Below are 23,147 nucleotides of genomic sequence, written 5' to 3'. Positions count from 1 at the left end.
TTGTAAACCCGGAGCTCTATATCCTGCTTCTGATGAAGACAGCGCCTCTCTGTGGCCCTCAGTCTGGGTAGCAGCCTCCCGTTTCCTCAGCATCTGGAAATGATGGGAGCACTTTTAGATTGTCCCAGGGACTGGGGACGCTTGTGTTTAAGTAGGTGGGCTCAGACCTGCACTGGAGATAGTCTTGACAGAGCGAGCACCTGTGCCCGGAATGCCATTCATGCCCCCATGAGAAACACTAGTGGGGCAGTGACCTCGTCCAGGAACACGCACCTGTGACGCAGAGCCGCTCGGCCACCGGTCATCATGTATTGTTCGTTCACGTGTTGTTTAGGGTTCCTGAGATATCTCGTCCCAGCCTCCGATCAATATTGTAGAGCATGCACTATATATGAATATACACGTATGTTGATAAAATTCATTTGATTTATAATTTGGGGGAGGGAGATTGAAAATAAGAAAAATTCTGTTGTGTCCCCAAATCAGAACTGGAAATTACTCCTTTTGACAGGGCCAGGAGACCAAACGATGGAGGAAAGCCTATTTGTTTCCTGTTATTTGTCCCAATTTTATTTGCTACTGCAATGCCAGAAAAACTTAACCTGATCTTTAGGCTCACTGTCTTTGTTGGAGATTCTGTACCACACTTCATGCTTGCCGGTGGGTGTTGGGCCTCACAGAAAGAATTCTCTGGAAAGACCAGACCGACTAAAACTTGGCAGAATGGCTGTGTTGGAGCTGTGGACGGCAGAGTAGGTCCTTGTGGTGGTTCGTGTACTTTGTGGAGGTTATGCAGACCTTCTCTTCATGCTTCATTTTTAAGAAGTTTACTTTCTACGGACTACTGGTCTGTTACCCCCATCCTCAGTAAAACTACTCATTTTACTGGATATTTGCTTTTTCGAAGAGTTGTGTGAACTTGGAATCAAATGTAGATCTGATTTAAACCTTAAAATCATTTTCTTTTAATATTCCTGGTAATCAGTTTGCAATCAGTGAATCAGAAAAGCAGATCGAAGACCCCGTATTTGTGGGCCTCCGCCTTAGTTTTGGGTGTGATGTATCCTTGTGGGCTTATGAGTGTGTAATTGGAGCGGCATTCGTCTACTGGAATGTTTGACTTGGGGCTGCTTTTTCACCTCTAATATGTGCATTTGGAACCATAATTGAGAAAGGTACTTTTATCTTCTGCTTCATAATGGCCGTTTTGTGATTATTAAAAAAATAAATTATTGCCAGCAGGAAAAGAAACTTAGGTTTTTATGTTTTAATATAGTTGAAGAATTTACAGTATGTTTCCTTTTGCTTCTCAGTAAACTCGAGTTTTTTAACTTGTACACTTGAGATTGAAAGGGAGACTTTTCTTGAAATCCTGGAAAATTTGTGCCTCCCTTCTCTTTACTATCAACCAGAGAACCTTTAAGACACAGTGCATTGTATCAAAGTATCTCTCCACTATCAGTCTTCAGGGTTAGGGGAAAAAAAACATCCCTAAAGACTGGTTTTGTTCCTAAAGAGACAACCAGAGTGGTGCCTGCTAAGCATGTGTAGTGTGCCAGCTCTCCTTAGACCTTTGTCAGCAAAGCGTTAGTCCTGTTGCTGTGTCCCCGTGATATTTACATCTGAGGAAGGAGGGGTTTAGGGTACACGTCTATCCAGCTACTTACGTATGTCACTCGAAAAATGGTGAAAAGCAAGCGTTTCCTAACATTGAGCATTCTGGGGTGCCTGGATGAGGCACTGGTTGAGCGTCTGACTCCATTTCGGCTCAGGTTGCGATCACTGGGTCGTGGGATTGAGCCCCACGTCGGGTTCTGTGCTGAGTGTGGAGCCTGCTTGGGGTTCTGTCTCTCCCCTTCTGCCCCTCTGTCTCTCCTGCTCACATGCGCTTGCGCTCTCTCTTTGTAAAAACATAAATAAAAAATAAAAAAGATAATCAAGCTTTACTCTTGCTGTGTGGTGGTGTTTTTCTTTAGGACAGTCACATAAAGTAGTATGTTGTCTGTTTCATACGCTAGTAAATTTGGGTTTTCTCGAGTGATATATTTGAAAACTACTTGGAAATGAGTTTTTTAAACAAAACACTCCATGGGAATGTTAGAGACCTTGTTAAGGCCCCTCATCGCCCCCACCTCAGTTCCTTGTGCTCCGACCATCTTGTGATCTGTCCGTCCCCATGTCGTACTTCTGTCCTCTGCTGGATGGCTCTCACAGGTTTGTATTGATGGGATGTGTGCCATTTTGCTTGTCATGGCTTTCATTTCTGAAGCGGTTTTCCACGTTTCTACCATCTTCTTAATTAGCATTTCAGTTACTGCACAGTATCCTCTTTTGATGTATCATTAGTCATCTGACCGTTTCTCTTTTCACTATTCAGTTTCTGGTGTTTCTAAACCTTCTGGTATATTGCTTGCTCCTTCTCTGTTCCTTTCACTTACTGTCTTGGTCTGACTTCTCAAGGAGGCTGGCCAGCCCACTGGTGCCTTCCTTGGCTGTTGTGAGGGTCAGTGCGAGCTGGTGCACGGAGAAACGTTAAATGTTTATCAAGGTATTTTTGTAGAGAACCAGCTTAGACCTAAGTGCGAATGTGCTTTAGTAAAGCAAAGGAGGCCTGCGTTTGAGTCCAAACTGTGCACACACTGAGACTCAGCAGCTGTCCATTGTGAGTGGACACTCGCAGCGTGTGAGTGTGTGCGCATGCGTGTGTCATGACAGCACGAGAATGGATGTCAGTGAGGAATTTACTCTTGCCGTGTTGCTAAGTAGCTTTGAGTTTATGCCGACGGCTCAGAAGATCATTACAAGAAAGGAGCACCCAGTTAAGTGTAATTCATTTCGTTCTGTTTTCTAGATCAACGTCCGAGTTACCACCATGGATGCGGAGCTGGAGTTTGCCATCCAGCCAAATACAACAGGAAAACAGCTTTTTGATCAGGTTGGTCTTTGAGCTTAGGAGGGAGAATCCCCATTTAGAAAGTTATTTTTTGCAGATCTGAATAATTTTGCTGAGCATATTGGTTTGCGGCTTACTTCTTTTTGTAGAGGGGAACATTTCTCCTTCTTCCAGGGGGTTCATACTGTTGTAAACACCCTGCACGAGTAGCCCCTGTTCACAGCCCTGTGACAGGAAATTTGGGGATGCTCTGAAGTCTTCATCAGCACGGCCCGTGAGCTAGGCAAGGCAGAGCACGTCCACATCCCTGCATATTTATTTCTTCTTGAGACCTGAAGGTGGATGCGGAACGCTGATCATAGTGAGCCTCCCAGAAAGCGGTGGTAATTCTGCCATGGAACAGTTCCAGGTTTTGGAACAAGATCTGCTTCTCTGGGCTAAGTAAAGTCTGCTCTGGGGCCAGGGCTCCAGGAGGGCAACGGGCGCAGACATGAGTTTACAGGTCCCTTGAGCTATAGCCTGCCTGGCTGAGAGGCCCCGCTGATGGGACAAGTGATGTTCTGAACCCTAGCACTAAGCCCAGAAATTGGAGTGGGTGGTGATCAGGAGATGAGGGAGGGTGGGTGACTTCTAGCAAATTTAGAAGGTGTAGGGGACTCCCTCCTGCGTGCGGTCATATCTCCTTCTTGTCCCCAAAAGTGAGCACCCGGTAGGTTCATCCCCACTATGTGCTGGGCCAGCACTGGTGTGTGTGCCGGGCTTCGTGGGGTCGGCAGGGACACCTCCGTTCTGCCTGTGCTGCTCGTGTGAGGTCATTGCCTGGCTCTGCCCATACCCAGTAAGGACAGAGGCATTTACTCTTCGCGGTCAGGCTGGACTTGGGGCAAAAACCTAAAGGTTTCTTCTGAAAGAGAATCCTGAAGTAAATTAAGTGGAGCCAGCCGAGCCCTGTGTGGGTTGGGTCAGTGGTTCGAACGTGGGCCATACCAGAGTCCTTGTCTGTAAATGAGCGGTGGGGCTGTCCTCAAGTGACTGTTCTAAAGCGGAGACGGAAACTGGGGGTTTTAGTTACAGAATTTCGACGCCCTCGGCCGTTTAGCTGCCCGGCCTCCATCTGCCTTGTTTGTTCGCGTGTTGCTTCTCCGACATCACGTGAGGAGTCCGCGGTGACACCGCTGCCAGTGTCCGAGACATCCGTGTCTGCCCGTGGGACCCTTTGGAAGCGGAGGGAGCGGAGCGAGCAGCGAGGCCTGCCCTGCTCCCTAAAATACTCCGCTTGGGTGGTCCGGTTCCATGGACGTTTTTAACCGCACGCTCGTGTGCTAGGCGTGAATGGAGCTGCGTACCGCTCGGGCCTCCCCCCGCTTCCTGGTCCAGGGTGCCCCGTTGACAGAACTCGGCACGCTCCTACATGTTGAGCGATTGTACTCGTTTGGTGTTTGCGTTGGTTTGGTTTTTTTCCCTGCGTTGGTTTAAAAACGGGTATTTTTATTAGATTATCTGCTTAACAGAGGCATGGAGCTGTGGATTAATAGGTATACAAAAAATGGACCCTGAACTCAGTCGGTAGGTGTGGGTTATTTTAAAAACGTATTTAATAAATCCAGTCAGCATGCCAAGTCTGGATAAATTCAGTATCTAAATTGTTCCAGAGCTCGTTAGCCCCATCAGCCACATGCAAGCGCGATGATACTGTTCCCCACCCCTGAAAGTCAAGTCCCCAGATCTGTGTGCTAAACAGAAAACAAGGCCACATCCCACTTGAACCTCTGTTCCCAAATCATGTTTCCTGCCTGAATCTCAGCCAACCTCCAAGACGGGTAGTGAGATTCTACCACCAGTCAGTTATCAGAAAGGGAAGTAGCGGGAGACAGAAAGATCCCGAACTCCGCCTTCAACGGTAGGACCTGGGTCACAAAGAACTCTGATGACAGAGTTCATATTTAATTTCTTTTCAGTTTGGTGTGTCCCTAAAGAAACATGCGATATAATCTGAGGGTGCTGAGGTTGGAGCTGACCTGGAAGGCGACTAACTGTGTGTGTACATGGACACATGGAAGGACATGGAAGGACATGGAAGTTAGAGAAGAGAGTTGCCTGAGGTCATAGTGCTCACCAGGGCCCGGGCAGGTTCTGGCTGTGTGGCATCGTAAGCCTGCTCACACTTGTCTTTTTGAAGATCCGTTTGTTTATCCTTCCGTGTCTTTCCAAGGCAGCACATGACACTGCGAAGGTCCCGCCTTCCCGTGAGTAGGTCATCAGGGGTGCCCTGGGTGCTTTCCGGGGCTCCTTCCCGCACCCCAGCCAGGCTGCGCATGTTTTCTTCTCGATGCCTTTGGAGTCTGTGTCCTTTTCTCAGTTGCTCCACCTGATTCTAGGTTTGGGCCAAACTACCAGGCACTAGAATATGGTCCTTAAGTAGGAGGGGTTGAAAGACACTTGAGAGGTAAGCTTGTCCGAAGCCTTCTCTCCCACCGCATGAGCAACATGAGTCTCTTCTGTGGGGCCCGGCCCGGCCCATCCCCGTCCCCGTCCCCGCCCATCCCCGTCCCCGTCCCCGTCCCCATCCCCAGCGCTCTTGCTGGGTCTGCCTGGATTCTAGTCCAGGGGCCTGACTTGATGGGGGGCCTCCCAGGCCAGCACCGCACAGCCAGGCGAGATCCTACGGTTCTGGAGGCAGTGAGAGAGCTGTGACTCTGGGTGCCCTTTGTTTCCATCATCACAACCTGTGTTCAGCTGTCACTTGAGGTGGAGTCAAGTAGACTTGTCCCTGCATTTTCCATTCCAAACTGCCATGTAAAACACTGCTGAAACAGAAATGAAGGAATATTCTCCACCCCTGTTCAAATTCCGCGTCTGTGTTGTGTATCTGCTTTAGTAAGCCAAGGATATTCGAGGGGAAGGGTGAAGTGTGTTTTTTCAGGAATATTGGATTTCCCTTGTAAGGAGGACTTACGGGTTGGTTTTTGGAATGGACTGAAGGAAAGCAGGTTAATTCAAGTGTGCCATTTTGGGGAAGCCATAGAAATAGAAGTAAGGCTCTAAAATATACTCTGCGGGCAGTTACCCTGGAGTGAGAAGATTCGTGCCGCAGAGACGTGTGGCAGATCGGGGTACCCAGGGTCAGACGTTTCATTGTGCAAGGGTTCTGTCCACAATGTGGTTCTGGAGTCTGTGATCTGCTTTGCCAAGGGGGCTGGCTGCCTCATAGCAGAGGGGAAGAGAAGTCTGAGCTGTGGCTGCGGCTATCAGCAGGGGTCTGACCCGGTGGGAAGGGAGGTGGAGCAGACAGAATCCTCTCACACTGGTTGGCACCCAGGCTAAGGCTCCAGTTTGGTGCATGGAGTGGAAAGACCAGATGCTTCTGTATGTGGACCTTTCATAGGTCGCTCTGAGACCACCCGAAGAGGAAGGCAAGGCGGGTTTTATATCCAGATGCTGAGATGGAGGTTTATAGAGTGTGTGAAATTAGCAGGATTGGGTATGGAAAACCTGGTCTTCAGATCAGCGTTCCCTGCACTTAGCTACCCTGACAGGACTTAGGCAGGGTTCCCAAGAGACTTGGGAGTCAGCACAGAACCATCCAAGTTCTTCCACATCGTGCCATAATGGGGCCCCGCCCCCCTCCCCCCATGGGAGAGTGGAACGAGTGGGATGGGAACAGGTCCCTCCTGGGGGTGTGATGACCAGGCTCCTGGAGCCCCAGCAAGTATCTGGTCCCCCAGCAGAGGAGAAGACACGCTCCCAAGCAGGAGTCTATTTGGAATTTCCAATTTTATTTTAAGCAAATGCTCCAGATACCTGATTTGTCATTTCTCATGCGTTTGGGTCTCTTTCGCTTTATGACATTTGAAGAATGGTAACCTTTTTATATAGAGGCTGAGCATTGTATGTCATGGGACTCAGCATTTAAACTGCAGCAAAGCCCTGGGACTCAGTTGTGATGATGTGTAACAGGTGTCCCCAGGAAGTTGCTTTTCTGTTCCTAAGACAAAAGAATAACCAGGATGGGATTCTGTCTGTAGTGGACCACAGGAGACTTTTTCTAGTGCTGTGGAGAATTTTAAAATGTGAAATCCTTATGATGACCTAGGGTTGAATTACACCTTCCTATATCAGAATTCCAAATTTCTGGAGGTTGAAGGAATGCTAGTCATCCCTTGGTGTATGAAGCATAACTCCCCCATCCCCCCTTTCCCTGGAAGTTTGCCCCCATCTTTCTCCTGCCTCTCTGGGGACTGCTGTTGCCCTGTTTCCAGTTAAGCAGAGGCCTGGGCCACTGAGAAGCAGAGACAGGCAGCCAGGGAAGACCCAAGTATTCCTTTGCTTCACATTAGTGACTTTCAACCCCTTTTTCATGGGAGCACACCTGACAGGGGCATTCACACTGGGCCACACACTCTCCCTGGTGTTCCCTGGTGGGGTCCGGCTGTGTGTGCTCGCTCCATCCCAGCTGGTTGTCTTTACTTGGCAAAGCGTGGGTGGGGTAAGAGGAGGGGGGGCAAGAGTTTACAAGGTCTTACGATTTTCTGAGATTTAAAGTTAACCCTGAATCTGCTCAAACGTATGTTAAAAATAAGCCATTCATGGCTTTGGAGGAGCAGCCTCTGTTGGTAACAGGTTCCCTGGGATGGTGCAGGAGAGGTGTGTGCAGTGGGACCGGGCACCCGGCACCTGGCTCTCCTGGTGACCCTGCTGTGCCGTGTGCCTCCTGCCCTTCCAGACGTCAGCCTCTGCCCCTCTGTCTCATTCACGCAGGTGGTCAAGACCATCGGCCTTAGGGAAGTGTGGTACTTTGGCCTCCAGTATGTGGATAATAAAGGATTTCCTACCTGGTTGAAACTAGATAAAAAGGTAAGTCAGAGTTAACTATTCACAGGATATTTGGGTGTTGGTCTGCTCTGCTAACTTTGAAACTGGAACACCTTCTTCTGTCTTTTGTTTTTTGTTCTTTTTATTTGTGTAAAAGTTTCTATAGACAAAAAGGTTACAGGTTTCCAGTAAATGGGGATATTGGTTGGAAATTAGATCCTGGGATTTCTCCTTACTGCTCACTCATTGGAGCATATGATAGTTAATTGCTTAGCTTTTAGTTGACCTTAGTTTTTTTTCCCCAATGAGATTGTTAATCTTCTAGACCATGAATCATTCACTGTTTTGTAAGAACCTGTTGTTGCTTTGTTTGAACCTGTGATAGATTATCTTTCAACTCGAAAGACTGGATAATTCCATTAACAACTGTAAAGAAAAGCAGGAAGCTTAAATGTGTTTTCTCCACACAGTTTGAAAATGTCCCTTTTCCCAAACCTGTGTCTTCCTCCCATATTACTATGGCAAGCCTGAGGGCAATTAGAGATGGCAATAGGCAGGGGGGTACATGAGCAGTTATTAAACATAAGTTCCGTGGTCCATGGCTCGACTGGCCGCGCGGGCAGATGCCAGGTTCACAGGTCACTAGGCAGGCCCTTTCTGAATTTGAGTTCTCTGGAATTGGTAACATTGTTCCCAGAAGTTGGGGCTGGTTCTAGTGGCTTGGTGAGTCCCTAACTGGCTGCTGCTAGACTTCCAGCTAAGTATGGGAGGGCGATAGGACTTTAACTGGCCTTTTCTCGTCTTATGTGCTAAAAAGGTGACTTTCGGAGTGAACGCTATCTCCTGAAAACTGGCCTGCATGATCCTTTTGACCCGGTGGTTATGACCTGTGTTTAGGGAGCTGGGGTGGGGGGGGCGGTCTCATCCTCTACACTTGGCAGAGGGCATTTGGCTTTTGTCGTCCAGGTGTCTGCACAGGAGGTCAGAAAGGAGAATCCTCTCCAATTCAAGTTCCGGGCAAAGTTCTACCCCGAAGATGTGTCTGAGGAGCTCATCCAGGACATCACACAGAAGCTTTTCTTCCTCCAAGTGAAGGAGGGAATTCTCAGCGATGAGATTTACTGCCCTCCTGAGACTGCGGTGCTCCTGGGCTCCTATGCTGTGCAAGCCAAGTTTGGAGACTATAACAAAGAAACGCACAAGTCTGGGTACCTCAGCTCTGAGCGGCTGATCCCCCAAAGGTGAGCACAGGGTGGCCAGGCCCGGACGAGAGTGGCGGGTTGCACCCTTGAAGGGCATAGGTAGTGTGTGTGAGCAGAAGCAGTCGGCAAGCACGAGGGTAAATGCTTCTTGAGGCTGGGGCTCTAGCACCCGCTAATCTGCGTGCTGGCCCGCGTGTGCTCTGGCCGGTGTAGGCACTGACCCGCCATGGCCTCCCCTCAGGCACTGATCCACCTGTACAGGGTCTGTGATAAAGAAACGTAGCAGGATGGGGACCATTCCTAGCTCTCCCTAGCGTATAATGATTTGGCCCCATTAAATCTGTCTGTATTCACTGATGGTCACATAAATTACCCCTTTTGGAAGAAGAGGCCCCTGAAAATATAAAATACCTTTTTAAAATTCTCCAGCGAGACTGGGTATGTCTCATTCCAGGTTCTAAGTCTTTCAGGTCGTTAATGGTCAGAAATGCTACGCATCAGGAAGTAGAAACACTCCGTGTGGTCTTATTTGAAAGAAAACTCTAGGTTTGCAGGTGAGCGGTGGCCTGCTGCTTGCCTTCTGTGGCCCTTTGTGGTGACAGTTCTGTGCCCTCTTCCTTTGCAACCCAGAGTCATGGACCAGCACAAGCTCACCAGGGACCAGTGGGAGGACCGGATCCAGGTGTGGCACGCGGAGCACCGCGGGATGCTCAAGTGAGTGCTGGGCGGCCCCTCCCTCCCGCCCGGCTCCTTTGCATGGAGTTCAGTTGGGGTCCCCAGGGTGGTGCTTCAGGAACCCCGCGGGGCTGCAGCCTGGGTGCCACAGAGCAGTGAAAGGTAACGGTTGCACAGGAGGTTTTCCCTAAATAAAGCCGGGTGTTCCTGACTGGGGTAAGAAGCAATTTGGTTCAAGCTTAAGGCCCTAAAGTCTTCTCCCTTGTTTGTTTTAGAGGAGAGACCATCTCGTGTCTAAAACACTGTTCTAGTCAAGGGGGAAAGAGCATTATTTTTCTTTCCTGTCATAGAGGTGCTGGCTTGTTCATTGTCTGTAAGGTGTTTCCTTTCAAAAGTGTATAAATGGGAAAAAATTGATCCCAAGTGAGAACCCCTTGCTATTCAGGGAGCATGAAGGAGGGACATGATGTGACATGTGGCTATTAGGTGTAAGAAGCGGCCACATTCTGTTGCCCTGGATTCTTCATCTCGGGCGTCACGAGCAATTCTCTGTCCCCCCCCAGCCTCAGAAGCTCATTTACAGTTTGGGCCTCACAGCCGTTGTGTCCTTCGAGTATCCTCTGTCCCGGGCATCTCTTGTTGGAGGGAAGGGACTCAAAGCCTAAGTGGCAAGTGCTGGTGAAATAGACAGTGGGAGTCCCTGCAGCAGTGTGTGGGCAAGAGAAAGATCGTGCCTACCGATACGATTTAAAAGGAAGATCTTTGTGTCCAGAGAAAGCATGAGTCCGTTCAGTCCTTTCAGAATGTCTGAAGTGCATTGGTGGTCAGCATCCAGGACAGCTTGGGGCGCAGGCCTGGATAGTCAGCAGAGGGGCAGCCGCTAAGCCACAGCTGTGAGCCCACCCTGCACAGCCTGCCTGAGGCTGAAGACCCTGGTAGCAGATTCATGGCTCGGGATGCAGCTCTAATGACCACGCTTGTTTGTTCCGCCCGCTAGAGACAGTGCCATGTTGGAGTATCTGAAGATTGCCCAGGACCTGGAAATGTATGGGATCAATTACTTTGAGATCAAAAACAAGAAGGGAACAGACCTTTGGCTTGGAGTTGATGCTCTCGGACTGAATATTTATGAGAAAGATGATAAGTGAGTTGAACTTTGTAATTATCTTCGGTGGGTGGGGTATCGGGGCTGGAAACGGTGGAGAAAATGGCATCTGTGTGTGTAGTGTGTTTTGACATTTGTCTAGCGCATGACTCTCTAAGGGCTTTTCAGCTGTGATGTGCCCACGTTGTGTCCGAGGTCAGCTCGAGGTGTATGCCGTTTCTCTTCCGTCACTGTAGCCTGTTCACTAGCCCTGGTGTGTGCTGACCCGTGACCCCACATGCCGGAGCTGCAGGAAGGCCTCCTCTGCCCATCTGCTGAGGCCCGGCCACCAGCTGCCCATAGGCACCAGCACACCCACAGATACCACCCAGGCAGCCCTAGCTGTGCTGGTGGCTTAAGGCTTGTGCTAATCCAACCAGGGATGGTTACAGTGCTATCAGAGACCTTAAGGTTCTGTAAACAGTGGCTTATGTACAGACAGTTTAGCTAAATCCTCTGAGCCTGTGAGAGGTATCTAATTGCCCCGTGCTAGCTGTGTGCATTGAGTAAGGTCTGCAAGAGCCAGAGCCAGTGTGGAGCCAGCTGGGCCCTGCGGCTTCCTTTGCCCTTCCCTGTGGTTACAGACACTGCACATGGGTGTCTGCTTTCTGCCAGGGAGCTAGATACACAGAGAAAAAGATCTGAGTCAGCGGGGGCAAGGTCTCCATGGTGTCTGTGGAGAACACATCTCCTCCCGTCGCAGCTCTTCTCCATGTCCGGGCTCTCGGACGCGCCCCCCCCCCCCGCCAAAACCCTCTCTCTGGCCTCCATGAAGGCCATGCTGCTGCCCACGACTGGTGATGTCACGTGAAGAATCTGTCTTCTTGCCAGAACCCAGGGTACGGATACCTTTGACTTGGGTCAGGCAGAGGCCCATGGCAGGCCTTCCCAGACCCTCCCCTGAGTGCCAGAATTGGAGGAGGACGGTCACTCTTACTGGAAGTTATGGTTCCAGTCAGGGAGGACTCTGGTTACGGTGTAGGACCTGATACGCTTATCAGAGAATGGCAGGAACTCCCCCAAGAATCTAGAAGTGAGTTATTGAGGACTCCTGGTGTGCTGCTTCCCCAAGTGTGCTGGCAGCAGTGTTGTAGGGAAACGTCAACGGTCCGGGAGACTCCAGAAACCAGCGCCTGGTCCTTCCGGAGGCGCCTCAGTTGGAGCATGGTGGCTGGTAGCGGGCGGTGCACACACAGTGAGAACGCGGTGCCCTCGTGGGAACGTGTGTGGGAAACTGCCTGTGTCTCTGCACTCATTTCTTGAATGAGCAGATTTTGTAACATAGCTGTGGCCGGGGCTGTCCGGACAGGTTTTTCCAGCTGCAGGAAACAGCCACGGGCAGGAACTTGCTGATGTCAGCTGGTAACTACCTCCAGCCCACGTTAAATGTTAATTTTTCCCCAAGTAAAAATTAGAGTTGCACGGCTCATTCAGTCGATCCCTGCTCTCCTCCCTCTGCCCCCACCCCCAGTTTACCAGTGAAACTGACAGTCCTCTCAAAGGGGTCTTCTCCCCAACAAAGACTGGGGCGTAGGGCGACCTCACTTCTGCCTCGGAGGGCACCCCTCTTTTCAGTTAGGAAGAAACACTTAGCCAGACATTCGGTCACCAGCGGGCCCAGGTGCTTCTCCTCGCCAGCAAGGATGGACAGCTTGCTTATCAGCGCCAGCAGGACCCTGCCTCGAGCCTGAGCTGCGCCGGGACAAGTCCTGGCTGTGGCGGGTGTTGGGTTACCCCCCTCAGTGCAGGGCCAGCAGTGAGAACTGATGTTCATGGAGCACTGTTCATGTGAGAAATTGGATCTTTTGAGTATGTAAGTTGGGCGATGAGAGACTTAGTGCACCTGCAGATAAACAAATATACCTTTATTATCCCTTTTTAGAACTAAATATATCCTGGTTGGGAAATGTCTCTTGAGGTCCCTTTTCAGTGTGTACGTAACCACGGAGTGGGAACGCGTGGGACGGAAAGCATCTTAGTCTTTTTCATTCTGTAAACCGTAGATGAAGAGGAAACAGAGGAAGTTCCCATTAGTGTGTTATGTGATCCTGCCTGGCATCGTCAGACCCAAAACAGAACCGTGAGAGGAGTGCGCCCTTGCCCCCGCGTTTTTCAGTCCTGCGAGAGCACCTCTGTGCTCCCAGGGCTCACCCTCCCCCACCCTCCTCTCCTTGCAGCCTTCCTGGTCCTCCCAGGGGCAGGAGTCTGCGCCGTGTGACTCTCTGGGCCCTTGAAGGGAGCAAATGCTGCAGAGGGCTGTAGACAAGCTGGGGCCAAACAAGGACCAGTGTCTTTCTCCCTTAAATCTCTCGCTCAGAGTGGTAAATCACACACACTAATCTATACTTGTTTTGTTAGCTTTATTATGTATATAGTAAGCCAGTGGTTATTGTTAGGTTCTATAGCATACTGGTTATATACGGCATACGTACACTACAGCATATAGTATATACAGTACAGGATCGTAAAACTGTAATACAGTATATATAGTATTTTATGTATCATGTAGATACTTAAGAAATTATTTCCAGTTTCTAAAATTACGCTCATAGACACAATATGTTAATTTCGCCTCCACCCCCAACCCCCCTTTTTGTGTGTATGTTACATCTTTGTGCCTTAGTGCTAACAGGTTACCTATATAAGAGAGGAGAGCAAAAGGCAGTTCTTTGGATTTGTGGGACTTTTCTTTTACCAGATATGCAATTGTCAGCTACTTCTCTCCTTTCTGGTCTTTGGAGCCCCAACTTGAACGTGGAACAGAATTTCCGGAAAAACCTCCTAGTCTCTTACAGAGACCGTTGAAGGGAATACAGCTAATCCACTGAGAGTACAGAGTTTAAAAGTTCCCCTCAGACTGGCGGAGAGGAGGGTTTGGCCTCTGCGTGTCTGGATGTGCATGAGGGCCGAGGGAGAAGCGGTAGGACCTGGTTAGGAGTGGCTGGCAGGAGGTGGGCACAAGGGACTCGTGGGGACAGTTCCTTGACACGCCTGCCCTGCCAAGAGGTGGCGGCACGCCTGGATCGGCCCCTGCTGGTTCAGATCAGGATGTTTGCTTCTGTTGTAGGAGTGCCCACAGAGCCGTCTGTGGAGCCCACAGTGACCTCCAGCCCCTTCCAACACCCCAGACCTTTTCTGAATGTTTTCAATGAAAAATTTCAAGCAAACCACAACATGGAGAGGGTTTTATTGTAATGTCCCATGCCTGCAGAGATTCTGTCCTTAGCGCTTCACTGCTCAGCCTCACGTCACTGCAACCTCGGGCCCCTTTCTTCCAGATACATTTCAGAGTAAATTGCAGGCATCTGTGTGCCTTCCCCAAATGCATGTTGTTTACTAGAGCTCTTGCTTGTCTTCTGATGTAATATTCAAGTACGTTGAAATGCACACTTCTTAAGTGTTCATTTGTTGAGTTTATTTTTTTTAAGTTTGTTTATTTTGAGAGAGAGAGAGCAAGCAAGCAAGAATGGAGGAGGGGCGAGAGAGAGGGAGAGAATTCCAGGCAGGCTCTGCACTGTCATTGCAGAGCGCAACGTAGGGCCCGAAGTCACAAAACGATGAGATTGGACACTTAATGTACTGAGCTACCCAGGCAGCCCCATTTGCTGAGTTTGAACAGACATGTGCCTGAAAAATTCAGACTCTTGTCAAGATACAGAAGAATAGTATCATCACCCCCCACCTCCACCTGCGTACTTTGAATTTAAATTTTTTAGCCATTTATTTTTTTTCATTTGACATCATTTCAGACTTTAAAATTGTTCCAAAAGTAGCAGGTATGAAGAATTCCCATATGCTCCATGTGCTAACATCTTACATAACCACAGTCCAGGTCAGTGTTGACACGATGCTTTTCACAATATACAGACCCTATTTCCATTTTGCCCAGTTGTCACTAACGTCCTTTTTCTGCCCCAGGATCCTGCCCAGACTCACACCTGCACTTAGTTGCCTCCTCCCCAGTCTTGACCTTGACACTTTGGAAGACTACTGGCCATTAACTCTTTAGAAAGTCCCTCAGCTTGGATCTGTGTCGTGTTTTCTCAGTTAGATTTGAGTTTTGCCTTCCCGGGGCCTCTCACGAGGCAGTGCGTGGTGTGGGAATATTTTACCACTGCTGGTGGTGTTAACTTTGGTGTCTGGTCAGGGTGCTGTCTGCCAGGCTTCTTTGTGAAGTTACTGTCCTTCCCTTTGTGGTCAGTAAGTACATTTCAGGCAGACACTTGGGAACTATGTAAATACCCTGTTTCTCATTATACTTTAATCTTTTCTAGCATCCATTCGCAAGTCTTAAACAATTATTACTGTGGTTTTGAGGAAACAGTGATTCCCCCCCACAAAAAAAAAAACAAACCAGAACATTTCTTTTACATGTATGGTTTCTGAACAGAGTCCGTTTTCTACTCATGGATATTTTATTCTACAGGCTATAATCTATTACTATTATTATTTTGTTCAAATTAAGATTTGCCTTTAGGATCCCTTTTGAGTTGGCTCCTGTGCCCTTTTGATATGACCCCATTTTTAATTTTTTTTTTTTGTTTATTCATCTTGAGAGAGAAATTTGTGGGGGAGGAGCAGAGAGAGGGAGGGAGAGAGCAAATCCCAAGCAGGCTCCACTCTGTCAGCACAGGGCCCGATGTGGGGCCTGAACCCACACAACTGCAAGATCATGACCTGAGCCGAAACCAAGAGTCCCAAGAGTCAGTCGCTCAACCAGCTGAGCCACCCAGGCACCCCAGACAGACCCCGTTATTTTTTTGAGCACTTCTTTACTTCCTGGCTCCTCAAGATGTTCCAGGATCATCTTGTACTTTTCCTCCTCCAGCCCTGGAATCAGCTGTTTCTCTAAAGAGCTCTGGTCCCTGTTTGGAGAATCCCATTTTTTAAAAAAATATATAGTCCTATCTCTGATCCTACAGTTAGGTTTCTGAACGGCTGTAAACTGTTATATGAGGTTCCAGAGTCTTAAAAAGACCGACTTTACAGACACCGCAGAAAGCAAGCAGAGGGCTGGAGGGCATGGTGACCGGACGCCTGCCCAATCCTTAAAATTAAAAGAAAGATGCCTGTCTAACCTGAAGGTCCAGGTTTTCTAGGATTAGAACTGTTTTGAGAACCCCATATAAAGCTAGGAGCCTCAGGGCTGCCTGGGCGGCTCAGTCAGTTAGGTCAACTCTTGATTTCGGCTCAGGTCATAAACCCCACAGTTTGAGGGTTTGAGCCCCGCATCAGGCTCCACACTGATAGCCCAGAGCCTGCTTGGGATTCTGTCTCTGTACCTCCCCCACTCACACATGTATGCACACTCTCTCTCAAAATAAACTTAAAAAGAAGAGGCAGAATCTTAAAAAAAAAAAAAAAAAAAAAAAAAAAAAGAAAGAAAAAAAGCTGAGCACCTGAGATCCTTACCTCCTTGGCATTCTGAGTGTTGGAAATCTGGCTGCAGTGGTGACTGCACAGGTGAGAAATGAGAGCCCTCGTGCTGTGGAGCGGGTGCTACGAAGCAGCAGATGTCTACCTGTTGTCCCCCTTACAGCCATGTAAGGACCTGGGTTAAAGCCAGCAGTGGGACTAGGTGGTATCCTGAGTTCCTTTCCGGTGCTCAGAGGCCTACAAACAACGTCACCTCTTTGCTCAGTAGCAGAGTGAATGTCTTGCGTGTCTGACTGTGTGAGGCATGTTGGCCAGATACGTTTTAGCAGGCATTGGTGACCCTGGAGGACAGAGCTGTAAGAAGGCGAATGCCAAAAAGGACTGGCCAGTGCCCTGACCTCATTCCTCCAGGTGTGTGGAACTGCTGTGTCCCAGAAGAGCCATCTGTGAGGCTTGGTGTCCTCTCTTGGCCATCAGAAGCCACCCTGCCACCTTGACCTGGCTTGTCATAGCAAACCTACATTGCCCATCAGTTTTTATTTAAACGTGTCGGTAGGCAATTGGTTTCTCTCCATCTCTGCTTATTTTCTAAATTGAAAGTTTTTATGAACTGGGGGAAAGGTTGGGTTTTGATGGTAGGATCTTTGGATGGTGGTTTGAGGGTCTGTCATTCTAGATGGTGTCCATGGTAATATGTTGAAAGCATGGGGCGAAAGAGATGAAGAACGGGCGGGTCGTGTGGTAAGAGCCATGTGGTTGGTCTTAACCCTCTGGAGAACTTCTCCTGGGAATGCTAAAGAGCCAGAGTTTGAGCCAGTGGTGGGCTAGTAACGACCAAGCAGGGAAGTGCTGGGGCTTTCCTCAGGGGGTCGTGGGCCTCGTGCTGTCGTAGAAGTTGGAGGAGGACACGGGAGGGTGTCTGGCCAGCCGGGTGAACATGCCATGCGCCCCTAAGATGAGACCCAGAAGAGCAGAGTCCATACCAAGTCCTCATCAGGGACCTCAAACAACTGTAAATACATGCAACCCAGCCCTGGAGCACCTAATACAATGAGCAAGTCCTGACACATGAAGGGGAAATAGACAACAATAGGTAAGAGTAGGGACTTCAGTACCCCCCTTGCAGCCACGGACAGATGATCCCCACAGAAAATGAGCAAGGCACTCTTGGAGTGGAAGCACACCAGGCACTTTTCTGTTTCCATCAGCAAGCAGCCGCTCTGAGTACAGCATGCCTAGAAAACCTAAGACATGAACTTTGACATCAGAAAGCTTACCTGCCTGGTCTTCAAAGAGCTCAATAAAAACGGAGGAATTGGGAAAACACGAAGAGAATAGTTGATGTAGCACAAGAGACTACAGGGCAAGAAGAGGCGAGGCTGTTGAAGGAGGCCGAGCTGGCCTGAGGGTGTATGTTTGTGGTGTAGAGCGGGGAGCTCTACTGGCCACGTGGGCCGTGGGACGGGTGTTGAGGGCCTGAGTGTGAATCAGGAGCTCCATCGGAAGCCTCTTGGATGCTAAGTCGAGGCCCCTGGATTCCATCCTGTGGAAACAGGATTCCTGTGTTGGCAGTTTAGAGGAGAATGGATTGACTGTAAGGGAAATGAATCAGACCCAGTGGCTAGAAGTGGGGTTCTGGGCACAAGGACCCAGTTAGGCTACAGGAGATGGCTGTGCAAGCTGTCACAGGGTGAAAGGGTGCACCGGGTTGGGAATCCGAGTTGACCTGGAGCTTACTGGCTGGGGCGGCCCGGTGCAGGTCTGCTGGAGCCTGGACCTGACCTCACCTAGCACAGGTAGGAACTCTGGTAACAACGTGTGTTATATACTGTGCTTCCTGGGCTTTATACTTTTTCAAATTGAAATAAAAATTCTAAGAATAGATTTGCAATCCAAATACACATCTAACTATCCCCTTCCCTCTTTTTTAACCTCAGGTTGACCCCAAAGATTGGCTTTCCGTGGAGTGAAATCAGGAACATCTCTTTCAATGACAAAAAGTTTGTCATTAAGCCCATCGACAAGAAGGCTCCCGTAAGTTTCTATGGATTCTAGGCGAGGGGTTATGGTTTTCTTATAGCCAACTATGTTTTCCAGGTAACAGTCTGATTTCTCTGGGACAAGGAGCTGGTGATATTCAGGATCCCTTGTGTGGTACAGGGTAAACAAACTGCCAGCAGGTTACACTGAGGGTCAGGGACCCCTTGCATCATGTGACTGACTGCTACAGGAGAGGTGTGCTGGGGCCCAGGTGTCTGTCAAAAGCTAGCTGACTGTATCCCCTAAGTTTTCAAATGGTCTTCGTTCCTTATGAAGAAAAGGAGAGTTCTGAGTCATTGACCAAATGATAAGCATTTCACGAAATGTTGCGTTTCTGGGCTTGTGAAATGTTCGTTTTCCTGTGGGAAAACCAACCTGCCTCCAGATGGTGTACTTGGGGTGGGGGCTCTCGTCGGCACCTCCCTGGAAGCCAGTTGGGGCACGAGTCTCAAGGGCCTGAGTTGGCTTTCTGAGCCATCTTTGCAATTTACCGCATTACGAAAAGTCACACCTGCATCCAGAGCACCGCGGGTCCTCCTGTCCCCCACCTACATTCTCTTCCGGGACTGTGCCCCTCTGCTTTTCTCCAAGCACCTTCTGCCCCCTCCAGTGCGCTTTACGCAGGTGCCTTCGCGTTGGAGCTGATGTGGGAAGTGGGTCCTCGCAGAGATGAGGCTGGTGGGACACTCTTCCTGGGAGGACTTAGCTAGAAAAGGGACTTCATTTCCTGCAGTCTGAAGAGCGTAGACTGTTAACTAACAACCGCAAAGACCGGTGTGTGCGGGAAACGCATTCGGTTTTATCGGTGATTCTGCTAATGTGTAAGCTTTCAGCTATTTGGTGAGAAAATTTGAGACGTACATGCCGTAGTGTGACGGAATGAGTGAGGATTTTGTCTTCTAATCAGAAATCTGGTTCTTAAAACTGTCACTTAAAGGATTCTCTCATCCCGTGAGCCTGTTATGATTTTTACAGAACTGTAGATCGTAAAGGACTTTGTGTCTTGGTTACAGTGTTGGGCTTAGAGAGGCCAACATGGGCTGTGGTCCAGGCCAGGGCGTTGGGAGCCTTTCTGGGCCGGGGCCCCGCTGGGCAACGAGTGACCCACGTGGAACAGTGAGCCGCTTTATTGTCCAACTGCCCCTCCCCACGTATCAGTCTGGCGTAAGTGAAAAACAGACGTCTTGACGCTGTTTGTGAAAGTATTTTCTCCTTTATTGAAAACGTTTCCTGCTGTTTGTAAACTCTTGACCCCCTACTCTGTGGGTAGTTGCCCAGTTATTTACAGTTAAAACAGCATTTAATACAGAGTTGCGAGCTCCATGGTAACAGGCCACGTTAACATGCAGCATCGCAGCCCAAGGGTCACAGTGTCCCCATGTTACCATGGGCCCTGAGGTGGGGCAGTTGGGACAGTGAGAAGACCCTCAAGTCCTTGGGTAGGCTGCCGTCTGCCCACAGGGTGGTGCTCAGTTTTCAAAACTGTTTAAAGAAGTTTGGCAGAAGCAAGAATACTGGACTGGACTACTTAAGGATTAGTGTGTGTGTGTGTGTGTGTGTGTGTGTGCGCGCGCGTTTCTTAATTCGGCTTAAGTTTAGCTTTTGAAAACCTGAAGAATATTTCCTTTTTTTTTTTTAAACTTATTGTCAAATTGCTTTCCATACAATACCCAGTGCTCATCCCAGCGGGTGCCCCCCTCAATGCCCACCACCCACTTTCCCTTCTCCCCCACCCCCCATCAACCCTCAGTTCTCATTAGTTGAGTCTCTTATGGTTTGCCTCCCTCCTGAATATTTCCTGATCTTAAAATTCCAAGCAAAGGTTGAATCAGCTGAGCATACTTTTACTATATACTAGTTCTGTGTGGGGCCGCTGATTAAAGAAAAGGCGAGAGAAGCACTGGTTGGTGGCATACTGCGAGCAGGCTCTTGTAGGATTGTGCACACAGCATGGGGTTCCCGTCCTCATGGTCCACGTTCTAGTGCAAGAGACGGATGAAAACAAGTACCGTGCTTTCCGGCTGTGAATTCGACAGTGCGGTTATATTTAGTAACAAATCAGGGTGAGGGGACGGGGGACGGTGTGACTGCTCCAGGTGGTTGGGACTGCCTCACCAAGAAGGTCGACCTTGTCAGGCTCCTGTCCGGGGGGCGGGGGGGGGGGGGGGCAGGGGTTCCAGGTGAGGAGCTGGTTTGAGGGGACGCGTCCCCGTCCCCCTCTGCACCTCGCCAGGGTCGCTCTGCTCCTTCCTGCCTCTGCGGCACTGCCTGGCTTCTGGCCCCGTACTCAGGGCCGTAGAAAATCCCGTCGGCCCAGAAGACAGACAAGGAAACGCCAGAGGTCCGGGCTGGCTCGCTGGTGTGGCTTAGGATTCCTTTGCTGAGGCTGACTCCTGGGGGGCAGTTTCCGTGGCAGGCTCACAGACGAGCCACTGTCGCCCGGGCTCCTGGCGACCAGACGTGTCCCTTCTAAAAAAGCTGGCTCTCCTCCTGCCGGCTGGGACACTGCAACGAGCACGAGAGTGCTCGGAGCCTGCCCCCTGCCCGGTCATCCTGCGGGGGCAGAGACCGGCTCTGCCTCCTTCAAAAAGGGCTTTTTGTCCCTGTGGCCTCGTGGAAGAGTGAGGGCTCCGGCAGCCACCTGTTTAACTTAGGAAAACCGCCGTTTGCCCGGCCTCCTGGAGGCTCCTGGGGCTCCTCGCTTCACAGCTTTCCGGCTGCGTTTCCATCTCCTTCTCTTGTATCCTTAGGGACTTGGATCCGTTCCTTGAACTCGCCTCATGCCTCGAGTTTCAGGTTTAGGACGTCCGTTCTCTCCAGGGTTGGGAAAGTCCGCCCCAGGTCTAGTTGGTGTTGTGGTTTTGCATGAGGAGGCATGGGCTGGGTACTCGGATTTAGAAATCCTTAAATAAATACTGGTTTCAGTTTTTGTTTTTAATTTGAAGTCGGAAACCAGCCTCCTTCAAAGGCAGCGTAGGAAATTTCCTCTGCTCTCAGGCTGTGTGCAGAGCTTGACTCAGGGTCACCTGCCGCCATGACGCTACCGCAGTTTCTGTCCCTTGACGTCTTTGTAAGGAGGAGTTGGTGCTAATCGGAGCTCCTTTGCAACGCTTAGCCACAGTCGACATCTTTTTGGGTAGCATGCCCGCGTGGCCCTAACAGAAGATCGTTTTCTCTTGTGTAACAGAGATAGGTGCGCGGTGAACACACCTGCTTCTCCCAGCTCTGCAGACACTCCCTGGGAAACCCGATGACTTCGTCACAAGTGTGTGGAAGCCCGAGGAGAGCCCCCCACCCCCGGGAACTCCGTGGGCTCTCGGGTTCAACATTACTGTCTTTCCAGCATTTCTGGCACAGATGAAAAAACAGAGAGGCTACATAGGGCCTTCGGGGGCGTGTTGCTCAGCTCAGTGGCATGTCCCTTCGGGTTGCAGAAGCTGCTGTGTCTTTGTTTCATCCACCCTTCCCCTGTTCCCCTTCCCCTGGTCAGAATCTGGATGCCAGGAGCCCCGTACTGAGAAGAGAAAGGGGAAAAAAGCGGAAGCAGACTGGCATTTAAAAACAACTTCTCACCAGAGTTTCTAAACCCTCTCTCCCCTCCCATCCCCTGCATTAATCACAGCAGTAGCTGGAGCTAGGAGGCAAAGTCGTGTGTCCTCCCTGTGGCACATCCCAGACTTCTGTGCTCATAGTCCTAACGTTCTTGGATGCTTTGTTTGGTCTGTTCTCTTCAAAAAGGTTCCGCTTTCATAAGGCAACCAGCACTCTGTCTGAGCCTCTCAACTCCTGCCAGACCCCATTCTGAGTCCTGACAAACAGGATCTGAGTTAATCATCTCAGCAGTCCAGTTAGATTACTGTCCTCCCCACTGTGCAGCTGACGGTGTTCAGCCTCAGAGGAAATGACTCACTCAAGGTCATAGGCTCAGCCGTGGCAGCGCTGTGTAAACTCTAGCACCTGGTAAATATAGGGTATTAGTTGGGTCCTTGAGACAGAGATGGATGAACACAGGCCTGCTGGCAAGGGAGGTGCCTGTCCAGTGGAAGATGGAGACCAATACAAGTCAGCCGAGGAAAGTGTGGATGACCCCCTCAAGTGCAGGGGGCACGGGAGGGGTCGCAGAGACCGGAGATGATGGCTTCATGCCGTCTCCTGATGTGCCGGTACCCCTGGGTTTATGGGATTGGACAGTACTTCCCAAGTAGCAGAGATGCTTTGAGCAAATCTGTTTGGGGGCACGAAAGTGCAGTTCAGGTGAACAAGGGGTAGGCTGGAGCCAGAGCCAGAAGCCTCCACACACGCGTGCCCGGCCACGGCATTTGTACCTGGTCCTGGAGCTAAACAGGCTGGCGTCAGGCGTCCGGTAGTGACCCGATTGACAGCTGGTGGCAGTGTAGGAGGTGACGGTTGAGGCAGGGAGACAAGCCGCACCCCAGGCAAGACTTGGAGATGGTGGCTCTGGGGTTGCTGGGGATGGGTGTTACCTGCAGATCAGGCAGCACGGGAACCGGGGTGCTGGGTTTCCCAAGGCCGTAAGACCCCCTGCCCTAGAGAGGGGCTTCGTAGTCCAGCCAGAGGGGTTTCAGTGCGCGTGTACACCCGCAAAGACCACGCACACTTGCTCCCTTTGTTCCGGAGAATCCAAATCCGGTGACACCGGGGACTTTCTGTCTGGCCACTTGTCCCTGGCTTTTCCTTGAAGCCCCATTGTGGCCCCATTTGTCCTTTTGGAAAAGGTTATCCGGAACTTTGTGAAGTCGGGTGTGGAAGAAGACAGCCAGAGGAGGGAGCTCCCCCTGAGGGTCGGCCCTGTTCTGTTCTGTAGGACTTCGTGTTCTATGCCCCCCGCCTGCGAATTAACAAGCGGATCCTGCAGCTGTGCATGGGCAATCACGAGCTGTACATGCGCCGCAGGAAGCCCGACACCATCGAGGTGCAACAGATGAAGGCTCAGGCGCGGGAGGAGAAGCACCAGAAGCAGCTGGAACGGTGAGCGGGAGGGAGG

At 50.2% G+C, this 23,147-nt stretch overlaps 1 protein-coding gene across 1 annotated transcript in view; it reads left to right on the top strand.

Moving 5' to 3' along the window:
* Positions 1-23,147, top strand: part of EZR (ezrin) — a 51,021-nt gene that overhangs the window by 23,029 nt on the left and 4,845 nt on the right. The window contains exons 3-9 of the mRNA XM_060617250.3: positions 2,852-2,935; positions 7,652-7,747; positions 8,672-8,946; positions 9,538-9,621; positions 10,580-10,726; positions 18,040-18,136; positions 22,968-23,131. Of these exons, the coding sequence (XP_060473233.2) occupies positions 2,852-2,935; positions 7,652-7,747; positions 8,672-8,946; positions 9,538-9,621; positions 10,580-10,726; positions 18,040-18,136; positions 22,968-23,131 (947 nt within the window). The remainder of the gene's footprint in view (positions 1-2,851; positions 2,936-7,651; positions 7,748-8,671; positions 8,947-9,537; positions 9,622-10,579; positions 10,727-18,039; positions 18,137-22,967; positions 23,132-23,147) is intronic.

The sequence above is a fragment of the Panthera onca genome, chromosome B2 (genome assembly GCF_046562875.1).
Source record: "Panthera onca isolate mPanOnc1 chromosome B2, mPanOnc1 haplotype 2, whole genome shotgun sequence".
Lineage (NCBI taxonomy): Eukaryota > Metazoa > Chordata > Mammalia > Carnivora > Felidae > Panthera > Panthera onca.
The sequence above is the reverse complement of the archived record's forward strand: the minus strand, read 5'-3'. Positions and strand labels throughout refer to the sequence as shown.